Source organism: Pangasianodon hypophthalmus, chromosome 4, assembly GCF_027358585.1.
Source record: "Pangasianodon hypophthalmus isolate fPanHyp1 chromosome 4, fPanHyp1.pri, whole genome shotgun sequence".
NCBI lineage: Eukaryota > Metazoa > Chordata > Actinopteri > Siluriformes > Pangasiidae > Pangasianodon > Pangasianodon hypophthalmus.
This window is the reverse complement of record NC_069713.1, coordinates 17,586,510-17,599,815: the sequence shown is the minus strand read 5'-3', so window position 1 is coordinate 17,599,815 and position 13,306 is coordinate 17,586,510. Positions and strand designations below refer to the sequence as shown.

Genomic DNA, 13,306 nt, shown 5'->3' with positions numbered 1-13,306 from the left:
CTTGATCTGTGTCATCATTAAAACCGTCACACACAATCACAGCCATAGAATCTCAGTTATCTATAATATCTATCTTCATCTTTTTAGTTGTTTTATCCCTCACTTTAGTCAAACCCTCCAACAGAGGGACTGGCATTAATTTGTTGACAGGTACCACATCATCCTTAAAGGAAAAATCACTTTTAACTCTGGTTAATGGTTTCCTACATTACCCACAGTGCTGTTCGACTACCTGCTGAAAATGGTGTAGTGGGCTGAAGAGAAGCCTCTCTTCATTCCTGCCTATGCAGCAGCTCTTTAGTTCTTAGTCTGTCACTCAGCTCACTCACCTCCTCATCTGCACACTCTGCTCATACAGATTCAAGCTCCAAAGCTTAACTTTCATGCTAATACCACCATCAATCACCACCATCGGTGAGTGAGAAAAGAAGCTTTTTTGTTTATAGGAGGTGACAGTCTTCAGCTGTCCAGTTTTGGTGAGCCTGTGCCCACTGCAGTCTCAGCTTTCTGTTCTTGGCTGACAAAAGTGGAATCCAACATGGTCTTCTGCTGTTGTAGCTCATCCGCCTCAAGCTTTGACGTGTTGTGCATTCTGAAATGCTTTTCTGCTCACCACAAATGTACAGAATGGTTATCTGAGTTACTGTAGCCTTTCGGTCAGCTCGAACCAGTCTGGCCATTCTCCGTTGACCTCTCTCTTCAACAAAGCATTTCCATCCACAGAACTGCTGGATGTTTCTTCTTTATTGCACAATTCTGAATAAACTCTAGAGACTGTTGTGCTTGAAAATCCCAGGAGATCAACAGTTATAGAAATACTCAAAGCAGCCTGTCTGGCACCAACAATCATGCCACAGTCAAAATCACAGAGATCACATTTTTTCCCCATTATGATGGTTGATGTGAACATTACCAGAAGCTGCTGGCCTGTATATGCATGATTTCATGTATTGCACTGCTGCCACACAATTAGCTGATTAAATAATTGCACAAAAGAGTACAGGTGTTCAGGCGTTCAGTGAGTGTATATATTAGTATAGTAGTATATAGTACATACAAGTGCAATAGGAAGCCCAATGAAGGCACAGGAGAGAGTACAGTACATTGCAGCCTCAGACATACCAGATCCCTCGCTTATTATTCACTTAGGGCTGGCGCTAATAAAGTGTTGTACAGCTTTAAAAGAAGATGCCATGGAAAATGGAACAGACTTAAACACCACCTGATTCACTGCAGCATGTCTTCCTTTTATACAGCAGCATTCTTAATTGAATGATTGATCTTATTTGTCTTAGTTTTGGATTTATGTTTACTTGTTCTTTATTTTTGCATATTTAATATTTATTTAATAAATGCCTTTAATATGAAACAACTGGGTTTCACAAAATAGACATTAAATTGAAATACTGAAATACTATACTACTTAAATTTGACAGCATAATCCATATATAAAAGTGCAGTAACTCATCGTGATTTATACAATTTGAAGCTAATCAATCACGATTTTCATGAGTCTTCTTACGCATAAATTTATACACACTCAGGAGAACAAGCAGGATACGAAAGTTTTTCCGAAAATACAGGATTTTCATGAATACCAAATTCCATGTGTAAAATGCTCCTATGAACTTTTTACAAATAAGGCTTGATAAATGAGGCCCACTGTTTCTGCCTGGTTAGTGGCCAGCTCAGGGTTTAGTAATACAGATCACTTTCACTGAGCTTTAGGGTCGAGAGGGTATGGCCAGGCTAAGTGCAGCTCAAATGGGATCAAGACTGGTGTGTGTACTGCTGTAACCAGAGAATTTATGATCTTCCTAGAAAAGGAAGGGGTGAAAAAGAGAGAAAGGGGAGTAGGCATGATCATGAGAAGGTCTAGAGAGATTTTTTTTTTTAAAAGTTAGAGTTACAAAGTTACAAAAGTTTCAAGGAAATCACACATCAGCAACCTGTTCTATAAACATGCAAAAACAAATGTTGACTCACCACTGTGCACAATAAACACTACAGGCAAAAGCATGCATACACACACATACATCAAATAGAATTAGAATCAACATTTCTAAATAGCACACCACAATCAGACACACACACTGTGCAGAAAGCAGAAGTACTCACGCTCGAGAAATCCTGCACATATGCAGAAGATCAGTGAGTGATGTGATGTGAGAGTGGGAAAGATGTTGTCAGACAGCGTAGATGTCAAAGAAATTAAGAGTTTCTCAGAAATAAGAAAATGATAAAGCATGGGCGATATGTACATACAATTGTTTCAACAAAAAGTACCCAGTGATGGCAACATTAGTCTATGTGTGACTTACTTCTCCAGGAGGGCCAGAGCGGTATGCGGGCTGACCCTCAGGTACTTGCAGGTCGGACGTCCATAGTCAGCAAGGTATGTAGACCAATCCCACTGAGTAAAGAGGTCCAACAGCTAGACAAAGAAGCAGGGAAATAGAAAGTAAGTTAGACCAAGTGAACAAGAGCACATAGAACAACATTATTAGACATTATTTATTTTCACTCCATTTTGTTTTTATTTATTTTTTATTACTCCCAAAAATGTTAAAGTATGATATCAATAGATAAAACAAATTGGTATGTTTTGGCACTATTACAGGGCAATAAAGTTATCTCGATTGGAATTGAGAGTGAAAAAAAAATGTAAAAAAATTATTGGAGTGCATCAAAGCAGATCAAGTTCAGTCTGACTCCATCAGTCTCCCCTTACTGAAGCAAGCAGTTCAGTTTTCCCAGTGTTACATAAGTGAGTAGGGCCTCTTAAATGAGATTACCTAGGAGGCAAAAGGGAGACAAACATGACAAAGCAGGGGATTAGTAAAGAATGGAGAGAGGTTAAAGAGAGAAAAGCCATTTACACTTTTTCACCTTGTGAGTAGAGATGTTTTGGTCAGCCTGTGACCCAGGCCTGACCCAATAATGACCCACGATTGCCCTGAAATCTACGGTCCATTACAAACCCAGTGACATTCAGCATACTACCAATAACCAACAACCCATCCGACTCCACACACACTGACACTGATCAGATGTACATACATGCAGACAATTAAAGACATATTTATTCCTCCACAGATGGAAAAAGTCCATGTCCTGAACTGAAAACATTCTTGTTTACATGTGTGTGACAGGCAGAGATAAATCATCAAAAATCTGTCTGATCGAGTACACAACATAAAAAAGGCAATCTCCAAACATCTCCGTCTGTTTCCTTACTCACACGGCATCACCTCAATCACACAGACACGAAAACACACAAAATACACCAGCATGTCTTAGTGTGGTGGCAGATAAGCACCTGAGTGTGATAAGTCAGATGCACATCTCTCAGATTACTTTTTTTGGCTCCTCCTACATGAATGTGCTGTAAATCTACCAGAAAAGAATATTCACATTTCAGAAAATGAGACTGAGGGGAAGAAGAAAACGGAGCAGGAGGGGGAGAAGGCTTTCCTGTCATCCATAACCCTGCATATACACAAACACAAATGTGTGCATTCCATACAGTGCTTACTGGTTCATCACACACGTTCATGACCTGGGTTTCACCTCTCCACTGAGCTCCCTCCCTCCGCCTTCACCTCCTTATGAACTTCCATTTGGTATCTCTACACATCTCTCTCTCTCTCTCTCTCTCTCTAACCTCAGCGTGACCCCATGGCGGTGTTATCGGGCCCACTTTCCTCGCTTACTGAACAAACAGTGAGCTGGGTTGGGGAGGGGGGGATGGTGGTGGATGGGACAGGCACTGGATTATCACTTCCTCTCATTCTTCCCAAAGAAAGAATGATGGAGAAAAAAAAAAGACAAAATAAAACATGACGTGGCACACCAAAATGTTGACCTTGTTTCCCTCATGCCCTCATGCTCACCCCAAGCTCATATACACTCTCCCTCTCACTCACTGTGAACTGGGCATTTGGATAAGGGCTCTTAATGGTTATTTTGACTGCTGTATTTATTTGTTTGGAACGCTAGGGGAATTACCAATCTCATTAATAGTCTAGAGGGGCTGGTGAACTGACCTTCTGTTTTTATTCTCCCAGATTTGTTGCTCTTTGGACAGTACTTTGAAAACACAAGATCTGATTTGCAGCACAACGTGTGTTATAAATCACAGAACACAGTTTGGAATGAACAGAAAATGTTGAGGAATAACTACATATGCACTAGGAACAATATCCCTCATACATGGGGTCATGACTGATCAACAAATTGTATTTGATTATGCAGCATTTATTCCATCTGTGATAAGGGTAAGTTAAGATACTTCTGTCATACTTTCTTATTTGGAACAATATTGCTGCGTCTTGCAACTAAACACACTTACACATTCTTGTTCTCAACTTCTCCTCTGATCATCCCTCCATCCAATCATCCATCCCTCTGTCCTCCCTAGAATCACACTTTCTTTCCATTAATTCTGCTGTTATCTCTGCCTTCATCTCCAGCTCTTTGTCTCTCACCTCTGGCTGGCCTCTGGCTTTCAGCATTGTTTGGTGCATTCTCTGGCACCAGGCCAGCAGCCTGAGGGCTTTCACAGGCCAAGTTCAGCTGAACCTAAGCCTGAACAATAATAATAAATGTCATAGAATAGAATGATTGGACCATACAAGCAAACAATAACAAACCCATGTCCACCATAAGCTCTAAATTATCATAAAGTCTTTGAGGAAGAGCTCAAGAAAAAGAACAGATTTGAGAATAATCAAACAGGTGTTATAAGGCCATTTTGTGCTGGTAATGCTAGAAATCTAAACAAAACAAAGCTCTAAACAAAGCTCATACAATATACTTAACATGTCTTTTAAATAACTTGGATGAATCATGAGCAGTGTGATCTGAATTTGGTTCTCAGTGCAAAACTAAGTCAGAACAATAATCAAATCCAGATACTTAGTACAGAATACCTCTATTAGGTACCAATACTTCCAGTTAAAAAGATCCAACACTCTTAAAAGAGACTGAGACAAGAAAAACACAGCAGCAGTAAGGGAGAGATATTGGGAATAATATACAAAAGCACAAGCATGCTATCAGCATCCACAAAGAAACGTTATTTTTATTGATACATCTTCTTCAGTGTGTTGTTTCAGACCTAACAACTACATTTAACATTGGAGTATGTCAATTTATCACTCAGAAATATGCCCAAAGAGTAGCAAATGACTCCCCTGGAAGTCACGCCCCCTTTTCTCATCTCACAATGTCTTGAGTTCATTAATGTGAAATAAAACCCATCAGTGTATCTTTGACTTAGATAACATTAGACATGTATATAGTTAACATCAGTTGACTAAATTTGAAAATCTTCAGTCTGTAACAGTCAAAAACTGCACCTTTACAACAAAAAGAGAAAAAAGAGTGAAAATTTTGATGTGAAAAAAGGATTAAATAGGCCTCCAAGGAAGAATCAAATCTAACACTTTACAAATAATTTGAATAGTAATGATAATTAAAAAGTGATTTAAAACCCTGTGCTCTCTCCTGTGCGGGTCAGCACAGATGTGCACTCAAACCCCAGTAGAAAGCGGAGCTTGCCTATGTACAGGGCTTTACAAAACCACTAGGCATTTGGGGAAAAAAGGTTTAGTTAAGATGTAGAAAAGTTTACATGCACACTCTCTTATTCATTGCTGCACATTGCTGCACTAACATTTTACCTAGAATAAGAAGTAAGAAAGTGTGCACATAGCTTTTCTAGTGTCCACATCTTAACTAAAACAGACAAGTGGCAGCTTTTCCTCCCCTTAAGTGCCTAGTGCTTACTGTAAAAACCACATATATATACATTCATATACAATTTTTTTTAACTTTGACTGGTGATTTGTGAAAGAAATATATTGAAAATGTACCATGCGACTTCACATTTTTCCATTTTCATCAGGGTGGGCAGGTCTGTTGATGGTACCTTAGGTATCCTATTTTTAAATCAAAAATAGGCTGAACATATTTCCTCACTAGGACAAAAAAAGTAACTGACTGTGTTCACTTAAATAAGACACATACACGAATTTGTGTGATTTAGCTGAGGCTAAAAAGATATGTTTTGACAGTCTGTGCCCTATAAGCCTGATTTAGACAGCATATAGTCTATGGAATAAATGGTGTCCATTTTTGCTTTGTCAGCTTAAGGAATGAAAGTCATTGACTGACACCAGATGATCTCATCACCATTTCAGTCAACAAGGTCATCTCCAAGTCAAACCTCTTTCCTGCTGCCTAAATAACATTGACATCCTATCTGAACACTGACCTGGATTGACAGTTTCAGCTTCTGCTTTGTGGTTAACCAAAAAAAAGTCTATGCTAAGTGGAAGCATTCATGTGTGTGGGCATTGCCAGTACAGGGAGAAGGAATGAGGAAAAAAAGGGAAAGGTGGGAGGGCAAAAGAAAAAATTCAGAAGCATCACTCAACATAAAGACTAAGTAAGATAGAGATAAGAAGAATTATCAGGGTTTGAAGCAGAGGGAAAGTGGCTCCCAATGTTTCTGGACATATTTCAGTTTGAATAGCAGCACTCCAAAATGGTCAAAGGTTATCTTATGAGGTTATCAAGACTGACAGAGTTTAAGCTCCTGTCTTCTGGTGGTATGTTCAAACCACTCACAAACACAGTAAGGTGGAGAACGATCTCTTCTGCAGTCTAAGTGCTGAGGAGTGGTAGTCTTGTCAGTCAACAGATATTATCCATTGTCAGAAATGTGTTTGTCCCGCTTTGTCAGGTTGACATGAGATAAAGACTTGAAAGAGTCAATGTAGGGAGACAGAATCTGTGGCTCAAAGAGGAAAAGAGAGAATGTTGAGACAAAGCACAATAAAAAAAAAAAAAGAACCTGGTGAATATGAAGAGCTGAGATACTGTAGACTGGACACTCTAACAGACAAAAAAAAATTAATAAAGTAAGAAGAAGATAAATAGCATTAACTTTGTAGAATCTCTTGAGTGCATCCAGGTCACCCACTAGTCACTTCAGGACAACAAACAGACAAATTACAAACAAAGATGAAGAGAAAAACAAAAAGGGAAAATTGAGAAAATGAGAGGTTTCACAAGTAACTTTTAGGGCGACTGCAGTCAGGACAGTAGAAGATCTGACCCATATTATATTACATAATTATTCAACAGTTAGCTCTGGTCCACTAATTTGATTGGACGAGCGGCATTCCAAGAGTGCTTATATTTAGTATAAACGCACTGGGACTTTTCACTGTATGTATCACTGCGCTTGTGTGTGTTCACCATGTAAAATCTCAATTTCAAACTTGTCAGATGAAGTTGAAAAGGAAGAAGGGAAGCCAATTTCACTGGGTGCACCTTTACCGGGAGTGTACAAATCATTGTGAGCTAGCTAGCCAGCTAGCCAACTGATAGCTAACTGTCAGTGAGCACAGCTCTTTGGGATTTACACTCACTGAGGACTTTATTAGGAACATTATACTAATACTGGGTAGGGCCTCCCTTTGCTCTCAAAACAGCCTCAATTCTTCAAGGATTCCACAAGTTGTTGGAAACATTCCTTTGCGATTCTGGGCCATGTTGACATGATTGCATCACGCAATTCCTGCAGATTCTTCAGGTGTACTTTCATGCTGAGAATCTCCCGTTCTACCAAATCCCAAAGATGTTCTATTGGATTCAGATCCATTGACTGGGAAGGCCAGTGAAGAACTCATTGAAACATTCATTCAACCAGTTTCAGATGACTTTTGCTTCATGACATGCTGCATTATCATGTTGGAAATAGCCACTAGAAGATGGGTAAATTGTGGCCATGAAGGGATGCACACTGTCAGCAATCACTTGAAATGTGGCATTCAAGTGATTGGTATTAACAAGCTTAAAGTGTGCCAAGAAAACATTCCCCACACTATTACACCAGCTCCACCAGCCTGGACTGCTGACACAAGGCAGCTTGTGGATTCATGCTGTTGGCACCAAATTCTGACCCTACAATCATGTGCCCCAGCAGAATTCATCAGAGATTCATCAGACCAGGCTACATTTTTCCAGTCTTCAACTGTCCAGTTTTGGTGAGCCTGTGCCCACTGCAGTCTCAGCTTTCTGTTCTTGGCTGACAGAAGTGCTCACCATAGTTGTACAGAATCTGAGTTACTGTAGCTCTTCTTTCTGCTCGAATCAGGCCATTCTGAGCTGACCTCTCTCATCAACAAGGCATTTCTGTCCACAGAATTTGCCACTCACTGAATGTTTTTTCTTTATTGCACCATTCCGAGTAAACTCTAGAGACTGTTGTGCATGAAAATCCCAGGAGATCAGAAGTTATAGAAATACTCAAACCAGCCCATCTGGCACCAACAAGTCAAAATCACCGAGATACCATTTTCCCCCCATTCTGATGGTTGATGTGAACGTTACCTGAATAATTGCATAAATGTACAGGTGTTCCTAATAAAGTGCTCAGTGAGTGTATTTCCGCTCACAGAGCAAAAATAAACAAATTATTTGGCCATATTATGTCCGAAATGTCAGTTACTCGATATTAATTTCTTATTTATAAAACTGTTGTATAAAAGGAATACTGCACTCACAATCATGCTGTTTTACTGAACATCAGTACAGCTGTGATTGCCTGCGGCCCTATCACAGTCATGCCGATATTCATTATAACCGCACTCTTGCTTGTGCGATATTGCTTAATTATGAAATGGCTGACATGATTAGAAGGAATATTCTTTGCAAAACACTGCTCTAAATCTAAAATCCCAGTCAATGACACCAATGACTGACACAAAGAATCCTTTCTCACATGCTTTTCAAGCAATAAAACAACTAACAACCCACAAGTATGTTACACTTTCCATTTTATCACCTGCTACAAAGCAGCAAACCAAGCCAAGCACAAAAAGTGCACTCTGGTTGGTTTATCTGGACTGCACGGTGCCTCTGCATTCAACCCCAACTTGGGTCACACTACTGTATTATCAGTCCTCATAGCTAGTATCCTACATCAGGATCGAGTGAAAACAGAAATCGTCCTGGGGCCACTCTGTCTGAGAAGCTATAGACTCAGCCTGGGGAAGGAGCAGCCCCAAACTCACCTTCCTGTGCTCTCCAGAGAAGCAAAAGTTATCAGTGGGGCAATGGGGTGGTGAAACGGTCACGCAGACCACAAAAGCACATATACACTGAGAAACAATAAAGCTCTTGGAATACACACAAAACTCAGTAACGGATACAGGTTAATGAATAAATAAAAACTTCATGAACACCATCATAATGGTGTTATCTAAAGGTTTGCTCAAAAATGCAAAGACAACAGGAACAAAGAAGCATTCTGTATAAGCCTTTCTTCCAGTTATTTCTAGTCCTCTGGGGAATTATTAAAGGCATATTTCAGCATAAACCTAGCACTGACTATATCAGCCATGTTTATATAGTATTTTGTAACACACTCTTGCTCGGCCTCAGCATCTTGTCCAAATTCCTGATTTTGTATCGTTGTCAAATTTATTTCCTTTAGTGTTTGGTCACTACAATATGTAACATTCATTTCTTGTATTCGGATACAAATATGAATTGAGCACATTGTGTACATCTTAATGTATTGAATACAAATATGAATTGTGCTATTTCACTCGACTTAATTTGAGAAGACTGGCTTTTTATTAAGTGTTCTCCTGCTATTTTTTTTTTAAAGCAAGGTCTGGTTTTGAGCTCTGCTTGCTGCATCTCACTTTATGCCAGAGTTCTACTTTCAAAAATTCCACAGAGAGTAGTAGCCATTTACTGTAATGCTGACATGACCAAAAACAACACCTGTGAGACATTTCACTCAAGTTTCTGTTCATCATACATCCTTCTTCTAAACTTAATAATATTCTATTTCTGATACTCTATATATCTACTACTTTAGATACTTTACTTTACTCTGACCTCTGTATTGCTATAAATAGCATTGATTATATTTCTATTCACTTCCCTCATCTACACACTCTCTTGGGTGCATCTTATATCGCACTAGTCTTGTTCAGATCCTACCTCCTAGAAACACAATAATTTGTTTTATATAAATTTAGAAATCTCTATAAATCTGACACTGTCACAAGGTATTCCTCGTGGTATATTTTGCCTTCTTTTCTTTTTCCTTCACATGCTCTCACAGGCAGTGTCATCTGCCAAGATGGACTTCAGTTCAATTTTTACACAGATGACACGCAATATTTTAGTCCCAAATCTCTTACTCCTCACCGACCCATATCAAAGTGCTTGCTGGCATACAGTGGCTTCCCATTTCACCCACATGAAACTATTCCTTATCCCTCATGAAGCACTCCTATACAGCTGCCCTTCAAGATTCATTCACACCCACACTCGGTCTTCTAACACTAGAATGCTCAGCATACCTCATGTCTATGAGTGGCAGCTTGCAAAAGCATAAAACCGTTGAAACTCACTAGCTCAATACAACCTTGCCTGCAACTATTGCACGAGCCAAGCACACAGATCAACACACACCTCTTCACAAAATACTAACACTCTTATCCCAAACTACCCTCCACCCAGCCTTTGTTTCATCCATTTATCATGTTAATTCCAGATAGCCTAAATTCTGTATTTTTGTCTGAAAGTTTTGTCTTTATAATTTATACGGCTATTATAAGTGCACTTGGCTGGGAAAGACACGCAATACAAATAAAAGTATTGTTATGATTATTACTAACTAACAAAACCAATACAACAGGCGATGCAAATCACGTACTGTATGATGTATAATGGTTTTCAGGGTCACAGGGGTGTCCTTCTCTGTGATTTTGTTTTGACACTTGTTTAGTAGAGTTGCAGACAGTAATTCATAGATGTTTGACAGAAGGAGTATGAATTAGCCTAAGGAAGACGTGGCCTCCCTCTCACCTTCCTGCCTATTCAGACAAGGCAGAGTTATCACTGGGGCAAAATCTGACTCCCTTTCTTGTGCACGTGCTCTACAGAGTAGACATTATTATGCATAATTTCATATTAATGAACTTAAAACATGAGGGTGCAACAAGAGCATGTGAGGGGGAAAGGGGGCGTGGCTTCCAGGTAGTGTCCGTTCATATCGGAGGGTTCAAAACACCTGTGCAAATCATTCCAGATGCATATAATTATTAGCTCATTTTATTCAGCAGAAAAGACTGCTGTTGGCTTATTTTTGAGTGATAAACTCATGTTGGCATACTAGCTAGAGAGGTAAAGATTGGTAGGTCTTGTTATATAAGTAGTAAACATGACTGGATATGATGGTAGTATAATATCATGTAAAACTACTGAATTGTTATATCGCTCAAGTCTAATGCAGAAAGACATCCAGTTCAACCACATATGAAGAAAGTGCAATGAAATGGGACTTCTCTCCATCTGCATCAACACAGTGAGATGAACGGCTGAGAGAAAGTAAAGAAACGCATCAGTAATTGCAGCAATTGGTCAGCTGATACATAGCACTTATATCTCTTTGCATGTACCATCTTGGCCATTCAGAACCACCCGATCTGTGAAGCATGAGAAAAGCTGCAGTGCTCCTGTTTTTTTTAGGCATGTTTTGAGTTGCTGGCAATTAATAAGTGCTTGACAAAGCAGAGTATGAATTAACTTGGTGGAAAACGTGGCCTCCTTCTCACCTTCCTGTCCATTCAGACAAGGCAGAGTTATCACTAGGGCAAGAGTGCGCTGGAACGGTCAGTTGTGTGGTGGTCACAAACATCTAAACTGAGAGTGAAGCAAAAAAGCAAAGACAATAGATAGGAAAGTCTCTTGGTCAGGCATAATGGGAGAAAATGCCTGGGAGATGCATGAGGTATTCTTCAGAACAAGTCTTCTAATGCACATATTTATGAGGGCACAGTAGCTCATATTTCAATAATGTGACAAAGTCTGAGAAGACAAACCGGTTTAGCAATATTGTGAAAATGCTGACATTAAGAAGTAAAAAGCACAGTTTTTACTGTGAATAAGAAAGAAAATCTTGTGTTGATTACTCCAAAAAACAAAATTTATCAAAAAGGTCTGCATTGACATTTATTTTCTTTAAAAAAATGCATCCTTTAAAGACTTACTGGAATGGGATTAAAGGAACTTGGCAAAGTGCTTTTACAATGGAGGCTAAACAGTGAAGATTGTGTGCATGCACAGGAGCAAATATCACAAGTTATTATTTTTTTTAATTAGACTGTTTTGAAAACACTTTAATAGAAGTATAATCAGATAAGCTGAATCTTTCTGTGTGACCATACAACATGGACTCTGACAACCCTAGCGATGAGGGTCAGAGAAAGGCTACTAACCAAAGTCCACTTACTTATAGTCACCACACCATTAAGATAAATAGATAAATAGATTCCAAAAAAAATAATACGAGTGAGTGAGAGTTGGCCATTTAAGACAAGTCATGTCAGTGCTTTTTCTTCCACCGGAATTCACCAAAAACCTATTTACAGATCTGAGTGGCAATGAAACTGGCATTAGTGATTGACCTACCACACGTCAGGCTTTCCAGTAAGAGGCAGTGAGGGTTGAAATTGAGGTCATAAGGAAACAAAAACTATTTTTCCATCAACTGTCAAATAGAGAGAATATTTTCAGATGGAGACAAGGAAATAAACGGCAAAAAGAAAAAAGGCAAGGAAATGACAAAGAGGAAAAGATTGTATAATTTTAAAGGAAGAAAGCCTGGATGGCTTGAGACAGTTTATACCAAACATTCATGGTCAGCACAAAATAAATGTTTGGGAGAAGACAATTGGGAGCAGACAGAGAGCAATATGAGGAGGTAAGAAAATGGAAAAATATCCATTTCTGTCCCCCAGCAACCCAGGCGGTTCTGTCAGGACACAGCTCCACGTCCTGATCTAAGCTGACGGTGAGCTAGAGTGTTAAAGATAGAAGAGCTCAGACTCAAGATCCCGAGAGACTCCCTTGCTGGACAGCAGCCAAGGTTACTTGAGGGTCAGCACTCGGTCTTCTTGTATGTGTTCTATGTGTGTATGTATTACACACAAAGCTTTACGGCTTTAACACACAACTTTCTCCCAACACTGCCAATTTTCACAGAAAGAAGGAGAGAAATAGAGGGAAAGAACAAGAAAAAGGGAGACAGACAGATAGCACGTCAGGCTTATCGTCCACTGGCTCCAGGGAAACGCAAGCAGGGTCGGCCGGAGGCCACTTGACTGGCCCTCCCCTTCTCCCTCGCATATTCTCTCTCCGTCTTCACTCCAAGACGGAAAGACAGGAAGAAGGCTGGAGAAAGTGATTACACCTGGTCTGGTTCTGGCGGTTA

At 39.6% G+C, this 13,306-nt stretch overlaps 1 protein-coding gene across 2 annotated transcripts in view; it reads right to left on the bottom strand.

The window, feature by feature from the left end:
- Positions 1–13,306, bottom strand: part of exoc6b (exocyst complex component 6B) — a 96,585-nt gene that overhangs the window by 2,015 nt on the left and 81,264 nt on the right. For both annotated transcript variants that reach the window (XM_053233174.1, XM_026936432.3), the window contains one exon: positions 2,322–2,434. In XM_053233174.1, coding sequence (XP_053089149.1) covers positions 2,322–2,434 — 113 coding nt within the window. The remainder of the gene's footprint in view (positions 1–2,321; positions 2,435–13,306) is intronic.